The following is a 19,348-nucleotide window of genomic DNA, read 5'->3' as shown; positions in this document are numbered from 1 at the left end:
CACATATTTTAAACACTAAAGACATAAGAAGAAACATCCAACTTACAGCCCTTATTCTGGGTGCCCAGTTTACATTTCCTTATTTACCTGGTGAAGAAGAGCCACCAATAAGCAAAGAACCAAAAAACGATATTTGCTGTTGGTTTCATGCATCGAACAGCTGGAAGAAGGAAAAAAAATGGACACGTGTTGTTTTTCTCCTTTTCATTTCTCTTGCTTAAGTCTTCATACCTGACTTGGCGTTCCGTCATCTCTACCACTCATTGGGAACTGATATCAAACTCAAAGTCCTTGCAATTACAAAGCCCTTTGCTCAGAGGTCCCAGCCATATATATGTGAATGAAAATCTGTGACATGGGTTCAAATAGTTCATTTAGTGAAAGTGCTCCATGGGGCAGTGGAAAATGAATAGGCAGAGTAAATCAGATTATTGTTTCCAATTATAGTACCTAGTACCAGAGTAGAAAGAATCTATTTCTCTAGCCATGGAGGTTGAACTTGGCTGTGCGATTTTCTTTAGCCAACAGAATGTAGATGAGGATAAATAAAGTGACCATTTTGAGCCATGGCCTTAGAGACAGAGGGTTGTTCTACTGGCCCACTTGGAATTCTACAATCCACCATGAAAAAACATGGCCCTGTGTAGCTGCTGATTCCAGGACGATGATAATTCATGGAGCAGACTCAAACTACCTGAAACCTCCTTCCAGATCAGACCAGCAGAGCCTGGTCAGTCCTGATATGCTCAGCCAAACCAGAGCCAACCTAAAGATTCATGAGCAAAAACCAAGTATCTGTTGTTATAAGTCATTCATTGTTTTCCATGTAGCATCACTGTAGCAATAGTTTATAGATACAGTGGATAAAGAAAACTCCCCAAAGAGAAAATTCAGCCAAGTATGTAGCTTTGATGTACAAAAATACATTTATTTTCAACAATTTCAAAACCACTGTCTTTTTTTTACAGTAGAAATATTCAAGTGGAACAATAAAACCAAGAACAGTATATGTACATATACTGTATATATAGATATGACTCATGCATTTGTATTCCAGTGTTTAGTACAAGTATTGCAATTGTCTGCCCCATTTAACCCTTGAAACAAAAAAGGAGGATCTTTAGAAATATTCCTAATACTGATCTATGCTGTAGCCAGCCAGATTTCTCTATATCACATTCTCTCTGTCTCACAAAGAAGAATGGGAACAACATCCCACAAAAATTAACAGGTACAAAATGTGGCCTTTCCTCCCATATATATACATTATATCATTTTCAAAAATAAGTGTGCTCAGGCTAAGCCTGAAAATAAAAATAATGCTTACAGCATGGCTTAACGTGACCCTATTGAAAAAAACTGGTATGTGTAAATGTGTGAAGGGGCTGAGGTGCTGGAAAAGCTAACAGGCTTTGAAAGTCACTCACCCCAGAGGCAAAAACTACCTTAAGGGAACTGAAGGCAGACATTTGACTTTAAGGAAGTTGTGTACATCTGACAAGCAAATAGCACAGCTTTGCTAAAATTGCCTTTGACTAATATCATTAAAGGCTAGACCCCTACTTGGCCTGGAGAGTTTTACATGAACTCATAATTCCACAAATGCCTCCTCCCTTCTAACCTCTTTAACTCCTCCCATGTCAAGAGACATTCACTGGGCTTTACCTAGTGCCCAGGGGACTTTTCTGAGCTCAGAATAGCCTGAGAATTCACCACAAGCATTATACATTTTCATAGAATCCAATTGAAAAACAGATTATCATTTTAGGATCTACTGACTGGCTGCCTTCTTTAGAAAAAAAATATTTTCTCAGACTGATAAATATCAAGTTTTTCCTTTCAGAGAGGAAGCTGTTTTCCCCCATCTGGGTCTCAGTATGAAGCCTCTCTAGTGGGCCTCCTCTTCTTCACCTTTCATGTCATTCTTGGAACAAAACGACTGCCATGTTCTATGATGTCACTGGAGTCCTTCCTTTATCAATTGCCCCAGAGAAGCCCCTCCCCCCGCCCCCCTTTATATACATAAGTAGAAACCAGCTATGGCATGGACAAGGAGATGCAAGAGTTAAGTGTGACAGACAACAGGAGAGCATCCAAACCCAATGCATCCAGCAGGCCTGGCGGGTTGGTCAGCTCTGAGGGCCAGTGCGTAAGCCAACACACGCATCTTTCTTTTTTCTGTTTTCTTTTTTACTAAACATTAAATTATTTCTTAGGAAATAAAAAGCTATTTACATTGTAATTATATACAATAAGCCATCTGTAGCCTCATTATGGACATGCACAAGGCAGGGCCTCTTTCACAAAGTTGTGCACGCTTTCTGCAGCTACATCCACCCCCACCAACCTACTTCCTGCGGATCTAACTGGGAAATGATCTGTGTTGTATATGTGTGTGCTGGGGGAAGGGGAGAGCGTTGGTGATTCTGCTGTGGGGATGAGAGGTTCACAAAAAGCCAACCCAACTTAAATTTTGAAAAAAGGGAGACCACAAGGAAAAAGAAAGTCCTTAAGCTACCAATGGCAGAGTAAAGCGAGGAGGCTGTGGGAAGATGCATCCTTTGCTCTTAGCACAAATACAGCCATTTATTCCCTTTGTCTCATTTCAATCAGCTAAGAATGCCCTTCTCTCCCAAAACTAGGCATCTGCCTGCTATTTATGAAGGGGCCCTTGGTAAACAAAAGGTAAAAAAGACATTTTTATTTTTCCATAATAATAGTAATAGTAATCATCAAAAATAAAAAGTCGGAAAGGTGGTTGACCACGTGGCTTGCTGGCATTAAACACTAGTGCAGTTGGGGATCTCCTTTGTGCTTTCGCTGTTTGCAATGGTGGCAATGCCTCCTGCAGGGAAGAGAAGACACGGGGAGAAATGGATGTGAGTTCCACAAGGGCAGGGATCTTTGTTTTATTCACTGCTAAATACCAAGCCACCTAGAAGAGGTGCTTAATAGGAATTTATTTAAAAGGCACCTGGATATCCTTACCTATCAGCTCACTGGCGTATGTCATCCATGCTTAACATATGCTACCTCCTACACTAACACACAGGTGGGATCAAGACATTGACTGCCATCTTACATTCTATTGAACAACAGTAACAGCCAATGTGTATTGAAACTTACTATGTGGCAGGCACTGGGCTAATGACATAACAGCATGTAATTATCACAACAGTCTTAGAATTGTGTTTTTTTTTTTTTTTTTTTTTTTTTAGGTACTACACAGAAATAGAAACGAATCATAAGTACTACTACTCCCATTTCACAGATCAGGAATTTGAGGCACAGAGAGGTCACAGACGTAGTAGATTAGCAGAGCAAGAAAAATGGACCCAGGGCTATCTGATGCCAGATTCCACAGTCATGTAATTATTAGTAAGGACATAGAATACTTTTGCTTTATAGAAAAAGAAGAAAAATCCCAACAGTAATGGGCAGTTGACTTCATCCCTACCCCACTCAGACTTCAGTACTTCCAACCCTGATTGACTTCTAAGGGAAAAAAAATCTACCAATTTCATGTGGCCAGAGGTGGCAGACAAATTTAAAACATGATTCTGTCACTATAGGTAGTTGTTTGTCCCCACCCTCCAGTCCAGTAGTGTATAGAGGACAGATGAAGCGGGCCAGTGTTTAGAGGACACAGGACAGAGGAGTTTAGTGGAGCAGGAGCATGTACCTATGACCCGCGTATCCAGTTCTTTGTCCAGCAGCTCCTCAGGCTCCGTGAAGTCACTGAGTGTGATTTTCGGGGCGTTTTCACTTTGGCTCACTGACCCAATCATTTCCTGTTCCTTGTCGTGTTGGACTTGAGCATAGATGTTAATCCAAGGGATTTTCCTACATGGGACAGGAGCGAAATCAGATTAAGATCACAGGGCATGCCAAACTTGGGCAGCTGGAAGTCCTGGGGGATAAGAAGAGGAAGTAGCTATTAGTAGGAAGGGTCCATGTCAGGAAAGATATTGGTAACCCCAGAGACAATGCGGCCACGAGTTCAAGGAACACAAAGCCAGCCAGGAACCCAGATGCCAGGGAAGATGTAAACCACAGAACTCTCTGAGGAATGCACCTTTTCCTGTGGGTAAAAAACAGGGTGCAGCACACCAACATGACACAAGTATACATATGTAACAAACCTGCACATTATGCACATGTACCCTAGAACTTAAAGTATAATAATAAAAAAAAAAACAAGCAGATATAAACAAAAGGGCAGTTAGATACTAAAACTCTATAAATATTTACCTGGTATTAAGTTTTTAAAGGAGCTGGACTTTAAGACTCAAAGTGTGTAGAGACTGAAAAGACACCTATTTCTAAGGTTGCATCAATTTAACCAATTCACACTGGCTTCCTTTATAAATAGTCAAGAAATAATATATTCACAGCCTTTGCTACAATTTTCAGAGCATCACTTATGGGATAAGTACCTTAAATACTTTGATAGCTTCCTCATTTGTTCAATGGAGATGACAATTGCTTCTTTTTGGATTTTGGAGGTGATTAAGGATGAAGAAGAGGCTAAATAGCTCCATTCAAAGACACAAAAGTAGTAGGTGGGGTTTGGAAACACAAAGCAGACTAGCTTGGGGTTGGAGAAGTGAGCGGGTTCACACTTAAATCTTCTTGAGGCATTCATCTTCTGACCCATCTTCATTATCTCCTCACACACGGTGTGTTCCAGCCTCGGTATCCTCCTTTGTATTCCTTTAATTCAGTGCTTCTCAAACATTAACATGCTTAAGCATCACCCAAGTCTTCCTTAAAATGTGAATTGTGGTTCTGTAAGTCTAGAATCCATTGAGATTCTGCAATTCTGCCAAGCTTCCAGGTGATGCTAATGCTGCTAATCAGTTGGAGACCCAAATTTTGAGTTATAAGACTCTAATAGAAGCAGCTCTTCAACACCTTGGCCACTTAGAACCAACTGTTCCCTCTGCCTGTAACACACTCCCCTCTGCTCTTCTCAGAGCTTGGCTTACATGCATCTCTGAGAGGCTTCCCCTGACCATCCAACTTTTCATTATAAACATGTAACAATGGGACACTGCCTATATAAGAAATAAATATGGTGTTGGTTTAGGGTGATATCATAGGCAATGTTTATTGACTTGTTTTCTGTCTTTCTGTCCCACTGGACTAAAAGCCCCGTGTAGGCAAGGTCTATGTTTTCTATCCTCTCCGCTATCCACCTGACTTAGCACAGTGTTTGGCACATGGTTAACATTTATTAAGCATTTTTTGAATCAATGAATAAATTACCTTAAATCCTGTGCTCTTTCTACTTTACTATATTATATTCATCAATAAAAAGATTATATTTTTATCTTAGAATATCACTTCTAGAAGAGACCCCTCTTACCTCATCAAAGGATGAGGAAATTAGACTAAAGTCTAGACATTTCACAAAGCCAATTACTAGCACAGATATCATTGAAACTTGGGACATCGGACACATACCACAATCCAGGACATCCTATGCATCTCTAAAGGAAAATCACTTTGTTGTCCTTGTGCCAAGCAGTGGTATTTTCAAGTTTCTACCTTCCCCTATCTGCTCCAACTCCAAATTACGCAAAATGTGGAAGCACTTAACACAGGTTTCCTGCAGCTAATTCAGAAGAAAAAATCTGAAAATAGGTTGAAAACACTTACTGGCTTCTAATTATTTTTTACATTCAGTTTTCTAGTCTTTAATGTTTGCTTTCCATACATTAAAGGAGGTGTCCCCATGACCCCTACTGGTCTAAACCAGTTTAACATAATTTACAAGAACCCAAAGTGAACAGCACCCATGTGAGGCAGCACACTAGGCTCTCTAAATGCGTATAATTAAAAATTAATGTTGGCCTTTATATTCTTTTTTATATGAATGAAAATACAGTCTAATAACTTAGATTCCTCTCAACCATAAAAGTACGTATTGCTCATGAAGGTTGGGACCAAATGTAATATTATTAGGTGCCAGGGGTGCTTAAACCATTCCTGATCACATACGTCTGTGTACTACACAGGTGTAACCAGATCCACTGCCTCCCCTTTCCTGCTTTGCTCACAATACCTATGAGGATTTGGATAAACTTGCCCTTATAGAGATTATTCACTTTATTTCAATTTCCAAATAACACATCTAAAAACTGGCATATTTTTCATCTTTTTGCAATGGATGGTTGGAAGAGAATAAATTTTGTATCTCAATTTGCAGAATTTAAAAAATTTGTCAAGTTGCTTTTCATTTCTTAACACATCCGTGTGTGGGACTGTTGAGAATAGAAGTCTGAACTCCACTTCGGCATACAAGGAATGTGGAAAATGAAGAGATCAAGAGACATGTCTTGGACCAACATTCATACAGGTTTAAATAAGAGGAGTAATATAGATAGGCTCGAGTCTCCCTCTAAAAAAAAAAAAAAAAAAAAAATCTCAACTGCAGTTTGTATCCATTTGTATCCATTTATCCATCTATTATGAGTGTTAGAAGCCTGTAGGAGGAAATTTAGAGACAGCAAAGTGGGCTTTGGACTATAAGGAAAGCCCTACTAAAAAAAGACTGGAAGGAATATAGAAGCTCAAATGTTTTCCTGGATAGAGAAAAAGCAGATACTCAGTTATGGAAAACAATTCTTGTTAGGCAGTCTTCAGAAAGAAAAGCCATCTCATCATGATTTTTAATTATATTACTTGAGATATCAGAAAATAGCAGTCACTATCCAAGAGCAAGATAGACTGCGAGAGGTCAGGTGATATTCATTTAAAGGAAGCTTGGGGCTCATAGTAATTCTATTCTCTTTTTCCATGTCATGTAACCACTTGGGATACTGAGATCATTTCCAGTGCGTGGCACACAGGAAGTACTCAATAAATGTTTGTAGGATGAATGAATGTCTTAATGTGTTAATACTGGCAATTACAGAGAGGAAGTTTTGGATCTGGAAACTCAGTATGGCCAATGATCTGGACATAGAAACAGAAATGTCTTTACACTAAACTGTGCTACTCAACAGAGCGTTTAATGGCCAGGTGTTGCTATTTACACTTAAATTAATTAAAGTTAAATATAATTAAAATTCAGTTCCTCAGTCAGACCACTGGCTACTATATTAGACAGTACAGATGATGGAGCATTTTAAACATTGTGAAAGTTCTATTGGATAGTAATGAAAGAAGCAAAGGAGACTCTGGGAATCCAGGGCTAGGAACCTGACCTCTGTACTTGTTGCAAGCCAGGTGCAGTTCATGTTGCCATTACTGGGGTTCCATGTGATGAGTGGGGAAAGCAGAACAAAAAAATAAAAGAAAATCCAACAGAATTTCAACCAAACGGCTTGAGCATTGGCAGTAAAACTTCCAAGAAAAGGAGACAGAAAAGTAAAGGTTAACTGATGACTACTCTTAACTGATGCTGCTATTGTCCAGTTTGACTGGAGTTTATTTCCTGTGGCCTCAGCTGCATGATTCACTGTCAGGGATATAGAAAAGGTGGGCTGATACCTGGGAACTACAAACGTAGAAGTTTTTTGGAGATGTCATTAGCTGGCATGGATTCATTATTAAAGTGTACAGATTTAGAGATGCCTACATTAATAAGTTGACCGTCTAAGGAGTTTAACAGCATTTCTAAAAAACAAAAACAAAAACAAAAAACAACAGAAGTTTTCCAAGTCACAGTATAAGTGATCCTTAAGTATCCTTACTTTGGATCGATCTGACACAAAAGCCTCTTTACAGGACTTCTATTGGCCCTTGTCCTCAGCAACTATGCTGCTCTGGGAGTCAGAGATGAGACATTTGGTTTAGTTGATTGTCACGCCCAGCAACCACCAGGCTTCCCCACAATCAAATTCTTGGCTGAGTGAAAAGTGAAATGTTCTTTGCATATAATTGAAGTACATCTATAAATAAATGGGTGTTGTCTTAACCAGGCTGTTTCTATATTGAACGTTTTCTCACTTTGTGACATAAAGATTTTATCCACCTTTAAAAGGGAACAGGGGTATGTGGGTTGACACGTCTTGATCCAAGAGGACATGAACTCACATACTGGTCTATAAATTGAGTAGGAAGGTGAATCTCACTCTGTCCTTCTAGAGAGTGCGGAGGGTGTTGATAGAATCCCTGCTGCTGCGGCTAATGCTGAGAGGTATATTGAATTAAACTGATGTTTTTAAGCAACTGAAATAGCCACTAAAGGAGACATAAGCAGGAGGAGGGGGGGGGGGCAGGAAAAGTCAGGCACCTTTACCACTGATCTCTACGAAAACCTAAAAGCATTATCTTTAGTTCCTGGAAAGACTCCAGGACTAAAAGATGCGTTCAAACTCATCTGACAATAATTAATGACATTTTTACTTTACCCAGGCTTCCCAGGAAGCACATTTCTAGTCCACTGAGAAAATTTCTGAGGGCCTATTATGTGACAGTTTATGGCACAGAGGGCATCTGTGGCAGGCATGTGCTTTGTTATTTATACTAGTGTAGCTTTGTTGATTACTTAGTGTATAGCACCTACACGCATTATGACATTTAAGTCATATAGCAAACCTATAAAATATTATTGCTATTCCCATTTTACTAACGAAGACATTAAGACTTAGAGAGGCAAATACAATTGCCCAAGGTTACAAATGCTAAAAGTTGAAATTGGGTCTTATTTCAGAGTTTATTCTCTTAATTAGTATACATCCTAGTAGAAGTTATAATTTGAATGTTGGTACAAAATTATTGATTTCAATTTTACGTTTCTAATAAGTATCTTGTTATATCACCCCTTCTGTGGCTTTCAAAAATAATTTCTCAAGACGTGGAGTTTTGTTCTCCTAATCAATTTCCCTTTAGAATAGGAAAAAGACGGAGAGGGACGATAGTTGAGTATGTTTAGCATGCAAATTTAAAGAGAGATGCTGAATAGCTGCAACAGGGGATTAAAAAAAATGCATTGGTGTCTCTACATGCATGTATCAGATTTTAGCTGCATTTTCTCTATTTAACCACCTGAATGGATATTGATCCATATAGGAAGATCTTCTGAATATAGAAGACCTTACTTTAGAAATTTGATTGAGGTTTGAAAACCCCTTACATTTCTCTTGAAGATAATAAATTGATTTCATGGGCCAGTCTTTATTTACCTAATTCATTATGCCTATAAATCATAATAGATAGAGCTCAGAGTCTCAAACCCTTTTATTCCATGACCCTCAACTATTCTTGCTTTTACCCATTGTCAAACAGAAGTTCAAGGAGAATTAAAACCACATTCTTGTGATGAGTTTAGTAAAGTTAGTTATAGGAAGAATCATTTGCAGTGACCCCAGCCACACTACTAAATTGAATGATAATAGCACATACCTTTTAAACTTGTAGATCAAAAACACAGCCAGGCCAACAAATACCACTGATAACAGCATAAGCATGGCTGAGCTGCTGTGCCCAGCACTGGAGTCCACCAATGGAGCTGGGAAAGAAGAACAGATAAGGAAAAGAACACATATGATCACTTGGAAGCTGTTAGCTGGAGGGAGTATTCATTGCAGGAAGGAGGCCACTGATCTCCATCCTTATATCTAGTCTCCAATTCCCTTGCCTGATAGCTGGGTGCAGAAAGTCTGGCTTCAATGATGACAATGGCACCTGAGTACAGCTTCTTAGGGAAAGTAAACTTCTCTGTTCATCCTGGGGAAACCTGCTAGTTCTTGGTCTAAACTGAACAATGTAAGTCCAGCTCAGGGGAGTGGAATAAAGTCTCCAGAGCTCTTTCCCTTAGATAGCCTGCATGCCTGTCACCAAAATTACAGGGAGCCCATTTGAAATTTTGGGTTAAGTACTAATGCAGTGTTTCATTCTCCTCCTTCACTCTGTTCTGATAAAAACCCACTGGATGGGCATATTTGTGACCTACACGTTGGAAAAGTCTGACATTATTAAGAACCATTTAGTAAACAGGTTCTCTCAGAGAGCCCAAAGTAGATGCCCCATAGGACACGCCTTTTTAGATTTTTTTCATAAATAAGCTAACTAGAGTTTGTTCCTGTTTCTACTTTGACTCACACATTGTAAACTAGAAGGGAGTTTTAAAGTTCTGTGGCCTACCATCCAAGATTCATAAAATCAAATAATCATATGCATGAAGAGAGCTAGAGGACTATCCAATATAATCCCATTTGCCACAGACAAAATAAAGAAATATACAAACAAACAAATGAATAAGGTTAAGACCCAAGGAAATTGTAGGTTTTCTCCAAGACCATCTAGGGATTCAACGGCAAAGCTACTCCTAAGAAAGTCTTCTTGTAGGATGCCTTCAGAACAATGTGACTGATGTGAACATCCTTCTGAACCCATAACTATAAAAAGGACCCTTCTACAAAGCCAATTTCAGGCATTATGGAGCAGGGTTTCATGATTCTCTCCTCCTTTTCTCTCTGGGATAACAAATCATCTTTCCCATTTCCCCAGTTCCCAGTGGCACTCACCTAACGTCAGCTGTGTGACATACACAATGACTTGTACCCCCGGCTTCAGCTCAAACTGGACCAAATTTTGGTTGAGAGCATTAAACAGTGTTTCTACAATCTGGAAAAAAAGACAGGATGCACGGGGTGACATGACATGCAATGATGCTCCCTCATGGAATAAGAAACCAATGAGAAGGTCAATAGGTAAAAAGTCACCGTGGTTCAATTAGGGATAAGATATTGGGACATATTTATCAATGTGGTTTTCACAGCCCTTGGAGCCTTGTGAGACCAAGGAAGTACAGTTGGCCCTTGAACTATACAGTTTTGAATTAAGCAGATCCACTTCTACGTGGATTTTTTCAACAAAATGTGGATGGAAAATACAGTATTCTCAGGATGCGAAACTTGCATATACAGAATATACAGAGGCCCAACTACTTCTTCTTCTTCTTCTTTATTTTTAGATGGAATCTCACTCTGTCGCCAGGCTGGAGTGCAGTGGCATGATCTTGGCTCGCTGCAACCTCTCCCTCCTGGGTTCAAGCGATTCTCCTGCCTCAGCCTCCTGAGTAGCTGGGATTATAAGCACGTGTCACCACCACACCAAGCTACTTTTTGTATTTTTAGTAGGGATGGGGTTTCACCATGTTGCAGAGGCCCAACTTCTTACATGCAAGTTCTGCAGGGCCAACTGTAGGACTTGAAGATGCACAGATTTGGTATATCAGAAGTCCTAGAACCATTCTCCTGTGTGTACTGAGAAACAACTATAGATGGTAATATTTGCCTATTCTGGAGAGGAGAGTGAGAGACAGTAAGAGGCATGCCTACAGTCACTGGTGAGTTTGAGCTATAATAGACATAGGTGTTTCATTCAGTTCCTAGTTCACTGCTCTTTTATCCGTGCCTTTATAACACTCTAAAAAGACCTGTTATGGGTTCCAATGAAAGAGGTTCAACCCATCATTAGCTCTGTAATCTGATTAAGTCATACACACAGGGGATGTAGGCCCCTGCCAGGATTTAAGCAGGCACATATACTCCCAGCCCACTCCTCTGCGTTTTCTATCTTAGAGACAATGGGAAGCAAACATCAAAGCAGAAGCTGCCTCCTTTTTATGGGATAATTTTTGTTCTTTACTTTTCCCTAGCAAGTCTCAGAACACATAACATCGATTTAATCACTCTGTAATTCCCACATGAAAGCTGAGGCCGACTTAGGCTGTTGTCCCTCTTATCTCGCTGTATGCGCCTTAATATCACAGCTGCTATTCATCACTGTAATTACCTATTTATCTAAATGGATGGATATTGTAGCTTCCAAATATAGTTCACACATGCCACTTGCTATTTCAGAATAAAGAGATCTTGTAAAAGTGATGTATGCATTGAGAAGCTAAATTTATTTCTGGCCAACTTCAATATGCAACCCTGCAATGCAAGAAATTATTTCTCAGAGAAACTGCAATCACATCTGTACTGCTCAAGGTCTGTGGATGGCTGTAAGGATGGGGTGACGGCCAGTGAGTATCAGAGGGACACAAAATATGTCTGTACAATGATTACCTCATATGGGAGCAAATGTGTGTGATTCATGCCAATTTTCTGCAGCCTCATGCTCACTTATTTCTACTTCACCTGACTTAGCATCATGAGAAAGAAAGGAAGGGTGAAACAGTGCAGACATTAAGACCTCAGGAGGAATAGAGGATGAAAAGGAGAAACACAAGTCCTGCCACTCCCTTTACTTCCAGGACAGTGTGCAGATCGCAGTATAGTTCTATATGCCTATTTGATAAGAACAGTAAATCACAATCCCTTTTGGAAATGTTGCTTCCTTAAAGTAAAGTGAGGCAATACATCCCTCTCCAAAAGAATCATGTTTGAAAGCAGTTCACTTTCTCCCCAGAAGCAGAGCTTAAAAATCGGCCAGGATCTTTAGGGGCTAGTGCAGTTTAAAGACAAGAGGCACATAGTCCCAGAAATAAACAAGGAAATTCAAATTTCTCTCTCTCTCTCTCTCTCTCTCTCTCTCTCTCTCTCTCTCTCTCTCTCTCTCTCTCCTGTTCCCCTTCCCCTGTACCCCAGGAGGAGTCACTGGGAGGGAGACATGAGCTGGCACAGGGATGTCAGACATTGGAATGAATAATGCCAGGGGTGCCATTCCTTCCTGAGTAGCTGAATGCTCCAGTCTATTTGCACCTGTATTTACTCTGGGTAAAGGTGATTGCTCTTCAAAACCTTGGCTGTTGGGGCAATGGAAGAGAGCCTGTCTCCCTTTCTTGCTGAAAACAGTTTTGTGCCCTCTCAGGGCGTAGGGTGCAGGCAAGGGTCCCAGCCAGATTTGCTTTCACTTACTTGTTCCAGGTCCCCTTCGTTGCCTTTCCTCCTCTCCGTCAGGTTCTTGGGTGGGAGAATGAAAAGCTCTGCTGAAGTGGGGAGGCCAGGGAACACGGCGATGAGGATCTGGTCCTCTGGGACGCTGGTTACCTGCAAAGATGTTCAGACAAAGAGAGGTTGTGGAGGAACCAGCCCTCCTCCAATCAATGACAAGAGCAGAGTGTGCACTGCCAGAGGGCTCATATGAGTTTTTCAAATGCAGCTTTTTAGGCACAGGCTCCAATATACGTTCAGGCTTTCTTTCAGTTTTTCCCTTAGATCTGCTAGGTAAAACATTATTAGTTTCACCACCTCCTCTGCTCTTACATACATTTTTACTGAAACTAGAATGGTATTACAAAAGATTTTTAAAACATTATTTGCTGGGAACATTTGCAAAAGTTCCTCTCATATTTTCCATTTTTTCTATGAGGGCTAGAATGTCTGGCTGAAACACAGGCTGGGTGCAAATGAGGAAAAAGAAGTCATAAACAAACATGGGAAAATGAAAATTTAAAGAAAGCCAAGCAACACTTGCTTTCACTTATTAAAGCAGGATTTTTTTAAGTGTAATAGCTAATATTGGTAAGACTGCAGTGAAGGAAGTTCCCTCATTTGGCGCTGGCAGTGCTAGAAATTGATACATATTGCCAATTTGTTTTCTGAAAGACTTAATTTAAAGGCCATAAAAATATTCATACCCTTCAGTCAGTAACTGTAAATTGGTGAGTTTGTTCTAAAGACATGATCCAAAATATAGGAAAAGCCATACGCAGGAAAAAATACAATATTACTTATACTAGCAAATAAATGGGAAAACCTCCAGTATTCCAAAAAATTGAGTAAATACTGGTATAATCATAGAATATTATGCTACCATTAAGATGATAATGAGTACTATGAGACAACATATAAAAATACTTATGATAGCTGCATTCCAGTCTATTTCCTTACATTTCTTTGGTTACAACTCTATAAAAATACAAATGTATAGAAGAAAAAAATAACAAAATACTAAACGTTGTTAAGAGGCTGAGAACACAAGTGAATTTTTCTATTCCTGAGTGGTTAGTAAATGAATGATATTGCTTTTGTGATAAACACTTAAAAGTCAGCTTCTGTCTGAAGGCAAATTTGTAAAGAAAACAGGATGCAGAGTTCTCCCCCGTGAAGGGTAAGCTTGTTCCTTCCCGTGTGTCTCCTGAAGATCTTTTATCCAGAACACCACCCCCCACCTCTTCTGCCAATCCAAATATATAATCTGTGAATGAGGTGAAATACCCGCATCCTCCAAGAAGTGCCCCCTGACTACCTCTATCTGCAGTGATCTCCTCCACGTTAGCCTCCCACCCCAAACACCTCCAAAGGACCACGTCCACTGCATTTCAGAGATATAGATCATGTCCACCGTGACACATGATTACATCTGGCTGGTGCAGTCTTTTCTCAGATAGACCCTGATATGGTTAGGCTTTGTGTCCCCACCCAAATCTCATCTTGAATAGTAATTCCCAGAATCCCTACGTGTTGAGGGAGGAACCAGGTGGAGGTGATCGAATCCTGGGGGTGGTTTCCCCATCCTCCTGTTCTCATGATAGTGAGTTCTCATGAGAGCTAATGGTTTTATAAGGGGCTTTTCCCCCTTCGCTCTGCCACTCTTCTCTCTCCTGTCATCCTGTGAAGAGGTGCCTTGTGCCATGATTGTTAAGTCTCCTGAGGCCTCCCTAGCCATGCAGAACTGTGAGTCAGTTAAACCTTTTTTCTTTATAAATTACCCAGTCTCGGGCTTTTCTTTATAGCCATTTGAGAATGGACTAATACAGGTTCTTATGGTGTGATTGCCCAGATATTTCTGTCTGGGGTCTCACTGTTCCAAAGAATGCTTGACACAGAGTAAAAATTAAATAAACAGTTGCTAGATCGAAGATTGAACAGAAGTGGAGGGGTTGGTTGTTTTCCATTTGCTCAGCTCTGATTCCTATTTGGAATAAGCTTACAGATTGGAGTGAACTCTCAGGGATGTGATAAAGAAAAGTGAAAGAGCCAGCCTGCAGGGAAGTAAGAAGCAGCAGTCAGAAGCCTAAAGAGTCCACCAACCAGGGAGGCATCCTCTTAACACCCTTAGGTGGTGAGCTAGATGCCTCAGCATCCTTTCAAAGCATGATCTTGAGTAGCATTAAGTCTCAATGCCCAAGTCCATAAGGCTGGGGGCCTTCACCTAACCTTAAAGCAAGTCTCAGGACGCCAGACTAAGGGGTGAAATGCAGAGAATCACCCAATGCAGTGAAGGGGTGGGGTGGTGAGTTTATTAATGCCTTGACTGGTGTGACCCTTTGTCTCAGGAAAGAACAATGTCAGGGAGCGTCAGTCCATCAAGACCCTTAGAGGGACCTTGGAGCAATGTATCTAGATTCATTTAACCCAACCAAAGGGACATATGAGTGATTGGTCCTTGTGAGATTTGAGGCCTGAGAATCAACTGAAAGGACTGATGATTATTATTGCAATTACCAAGTTATTTCCTAAAAAGCTAGTATGTTTTTAATGAATATAACCATACATAATACAACCCAATTCTGGATGCCTTGCAACCAAAGACATATGCTATGATCTGAATGTTTTTGCACCCCCCACCCCCATTCATCTGTCAAAACTTAACATCCAATGTGATGGTATCAAGGTGGGGACGTGGGAGGTGATTAGGTCATAAGGGTGGAGCCTTCATGAATGGGATTAGTGCCTTTATAAAAGAGACCCCAGAGAGCCACCTTGCCCTTTCCACCATGTGAAGACACAGCAAGAAGGTTCTGTCTTTGAATAAGGAAAGAGGCTTTCACCAGACATCAGATCTGCCAGCATCTTGATCTTGTACTTCCCCGCCTCCAGAATTGTGAGATATACATTTCTGTTGTTTATAAGCCACCCAGTTTATGGAACCTTGTTATAGCAGCCCAAACAGACTAACACAGCATACATAACAGTCTCATTCTCTTTTTTTCTTTTTTCTTTGAGACGGAGTCTCACTCTGTTGCCCAGGCCGGAGTGTACTGGAGCAATCTCGGTTCACTGCAACCGCCACCTCCTGGATTCAAGCAATTATCCTGCCTCAGCCCACTGAGTAGCTGGGACTACCTGCATGCGCCACCATCCCTGGCTACATTTTTAAAATTTATTTTTGTAGAGATGGAGTTTCACTGTGTTGCCCAGAGTGGTCTCAAACTCCTGAGCTCAGGCAATCCGCCTGCCTCGGCTCCCAAAGTGCTAGGATTACAGGCATGAGCCACCACTCCCGGCCCTCATTCTTATCTCTTTCTATGAACAGTCTCTTTGTAAAAAGATTTGAAGTGTAGTTACTCTTATAGACCACTCCATACAGGAACGCTCCTATGTCATTCTCTTCTATTCATTCTTCTTCCTCTCTGTCAGCTCCTTCTCCATGTCTTTCCTGGATCTTTCTCCTCTGCCTTGGGGAACCACCAGCAGCATGTCTGCCTCGTTCCCCAACTCCTCTTTGGAGAGCCTAACAACCTCCACAGCCTCTTCTCTTACATCTCTCCCTCCAGCATGAACCTCTGCTTCATCTTCAGATCCATATTTTCAATCCTCCTGGTCATCTTCACCCAACTGTTTCTCACGTGCTCCAGACTTATATTAAAAGTCAAATCATTATTGTTTCCCAAGTGTGCTTCTCCTACACAGTCCCTATCTTGATTAATGTAAGGCCATCTCCTACCAGCTCTTGTCATCAGAGAATTTCTCTCTCCCTCTCACCCACACTACATTTCCTTAGTCACCAGTTCTATTGTTCCACTTTTTAAGTAGCCTTTACCTCTTCTTCTTGAGCACCTTATATTCCTGGCCTAGATAACTTCAGTGATCTTTTAGCTGGTCATCTTTTGTGAAATGTCTCCCCCACTATGTTCCCTTCCTACCCCAGCTTGTCCTCTGCATTGCCACCAGAATGGGTTCCTGACATATAAACCTATTCTCTTACTGAAATAAAAAAACAATACTTTAAATACTCCCCAGTGCCTTCAGAATAGATGCCAAGCTTCTATTGGTCTCTCAGACCCTACACAATATGACATAAGCATCCTAGCTCAATTTTAGCTGCACCTGCCCTTATAACCTACAAACTAGCTATGCCAAACTCTTTTCCATTTCCCAGATATGTTGTACTCTTTTTTTTTTTTTTTTGAGATAGAGTCTCGCTCTGTCACCAGGCTGGAGTGCAGTGGCACAGTATCTCGGCTCACTGCAACCTCTGTCTTTTGGGTTCAGGTGATTCTCCTGCCTCAGCCTCCCGAGTAGCTGGGACTACAGGCACACGCCACCACACCCAGCTAATTTTGTACTTTTAGTAGAGACAGGGTTTCACCGTGTTGGCCAGGATGGTCTTGATCTCTTGACCTCAGGTGATCCACCCGCCTCAGCCTCCCAAAGTGTGATGTACTCTTTAAATAGTCCATGACTTTGCACATGCTGTTCATTCAAACACCATCCTGCCCCTGTTAACTGACATTTATCCTTGCAAACACAGTTCAAGTATTCTCTCCAAAGACTTCCAAGAGTTCAACAAGTATTTATTGAGTTGCAAATCTGTGCCAAGTCTTCATGTCCCTGGATAGCGTGAATTACACTGTTCTCTCTGCCCCATAGAGATGCTGGCCATGCCTCTAGCTTAGAGCTGCTTACACATTAGACTTATTTCTACATTTCAATTGACCATGTTTTATTCATCAATATATTCTAGTGCCTACCTCTGAGAAAATGTTTAACAAAACCCTTTTACTTTCTCTAAGGCAAATTTGACCTTGGATTAACTCTGTAATTCTATTACCCTGCTGGAATGCTCTCTTCCTTGGCCTGTAGCCTTCTGAGTGCAATCTGTGGCCAATGGTAGTCTTGTGAGTATAAATGTTTGGTTAAGAAGACCCTCTTGGTGAACAAAGAGCCAGACAAGTGCATAATATTAGCAAAAACTCAGTGAGTGGTCCATCCATTAGTGCATTAATGGAATCAAGCCCCTGTCTCAGAAAAATTCATAATAAACATTGGGCCAGTTTCCTTCTTCAAACATTGAACTAGACTCTCTTTTATACTTCTCTCTTCCCTTTTAATCCTACAATTCTTTCTTCTTCTTCTTTTTTTTTTTTTTTTTGTTAAAGTCTTGCTCTGTCACTCAGGCTGGAGGGCAATGGTGCAATCTCAGCGCACTGCATCCTCTACCTCCCTGGTTCAAGCGATTCTCATGCCTCAGCCACCTGAGTAGCTGGGATTACAGGTGTACACCACCACATCCTGCTAATTTTTGTACTTTTAGTAGAGACAGAGTTTTGCTATGTTGGCCAGGCTGGTCTCGAACTCCTGGTCTCACGTGATGTGCCTGCCTTGGCCTCCCAAAGTGTTGGGATGACAGGTGTGAGCCACTGCGCCCAGCCTCTTCTCTCTCTTTTTACAGATAAATAATCTTTATCTAATTGTGGAACGCAGTTTTAATTCATGCCAATGTATTGTGGACCACATTATCTAGTTCTTTTCCTTATTCGCAAGAACTTAAACAAATATAAAGCCAACTTACTTTAACCAGAGCTCGCTTGATGACATTGCCAATATCTTGTCTCCACTCAGGAATGTCAGGATTGTGGTAATCCAGATTAGGAGAGAATGATAAAAGCTGGGACTGGAAATATTCTGCAGGGAGAGAGAGTGTTCAGGTGAGGCTAGGAGAGTGAGAAGAGAGAGGGTGTGACAGGTGTGGGGCTCCACCACCACTGTGCTTTCGGTAAAGCATCTACTGTTTCACCAGGCTTCTGCTAGAATTCCTCGTTCTCAGCTTGTTTCCTGACTTCTGAAATAAAGTAGAATTTGGTGATTAGAAGTAGATTTGTGCTCCTACCAGTTTTGTTAGTGCCTAAGATCTTAAGCCTTTCTTCCTGTATATTCTCTGAAATGAAAGACAAATACGCAACTCCAGAAGGAGACTTCTGCTCCTGTAGGTGGCACCACGCAGAGCCAACACAAAGCATTAACAATTTGGGCTTGGTTGGAATGGAGTCTTTTCACTTCTCCTTCCTTAATCCCTTTGCCCATTGTGCTAGAAACAGCCTCTGAGGATTAGAAAATAGGTTGAAACTTTGTATCTTGACGCGGTTGGTGAGTATACAAGTGTATTCACTTTGTGGTAATTCATAAAACTAAATACTTGTGCCCTGCACACTTCTGTATAAAATTTACAATTCAATTAAAATGTTTACTTTGAAAGAAACACACAAAACTTCCATGTGCCCCTTGAAGAGCCTGAGAAGCAAGTTGGCAGAAAGGTAGGAAAAGGAATTTACCTGGTGTGAGGCTGGAGGAACATAATCTGAGTCAGAGGATCACAAGCCTTCACTTAACTTCCTAGAAAACCACAGTGATAGTGGTTGTGTCTAAGGACCTGGGAGAGGTTGTATGAAATGGCAGTAGAGGCACTTTCATTTTTAATATTCTTAAGAATGGTTCTC

General features: G+C 40.9%; 1 protein-coding gene across 3 annotated transcripts in view; it reads right to left on the bottom strand.

The window, feature by feature from the left end:
- Window positions 1-907: 907 nt before the first annotated feature.
- Window positions 908-19,348, bottom strand: part of SORCS3 (sortilin related VPS10 domain containing receptor 3) — a 621,240-nt gene continuing 602,799 nt past the window's right edge. For all 3 annotated transcript variants that reach the window (XM_005566376.4, XM_074000806.1, XM_045361488.3), the window contains exons 22-27: window positions 18,424-18,536; window positions 12,822-12,953; window positions 10,479-10,578; window positions 9,355-9,460; window positions 3,683-3,843; window positions 908-2,845 (exon numbers count right to left, since the gene is read on the bottom strand). In XM_005566376.4, coding sequence (XP_005566433.1) covers window positions 2,781-2,845; window positions 3,683-3,843; window positions 9,355-9,460; window positions 10,479-10,578; window positions 12,822-12,953; window positions 18,424-18,536 — 677 coding nt within the window. In that variant the 3' untranslated portion in view covers window positions 908-2,780. The remainder of the gene's footprint in view (window positions 2,846-3,682; window positions 3,844-9,354; window positions 9,461-10,478; window positions 10,579-12,821; window positions 12,954-18,423; window positions 18,537-19,348) is intronic.

This window comes from Macaca fascicularis, chromosome 9 (assembly GCF_037993035.2).
Source record: "Macaca fascicularis isolate 582-1 chromosome 9, T2T-MFA8v1.1".
In the NCBI taxonomy this organism is placed as follows: domain Eukaryota; kingdom Metazoa; phylum Chordata; class Mammalia; order Primates; family Cercopithecidae; genus Macaca; species Macaca fascicularis.
Note: the sequence above shows the minus strand (reverse complement) of the source record. Positions and strands in the feature narration are given on the sequence as shown.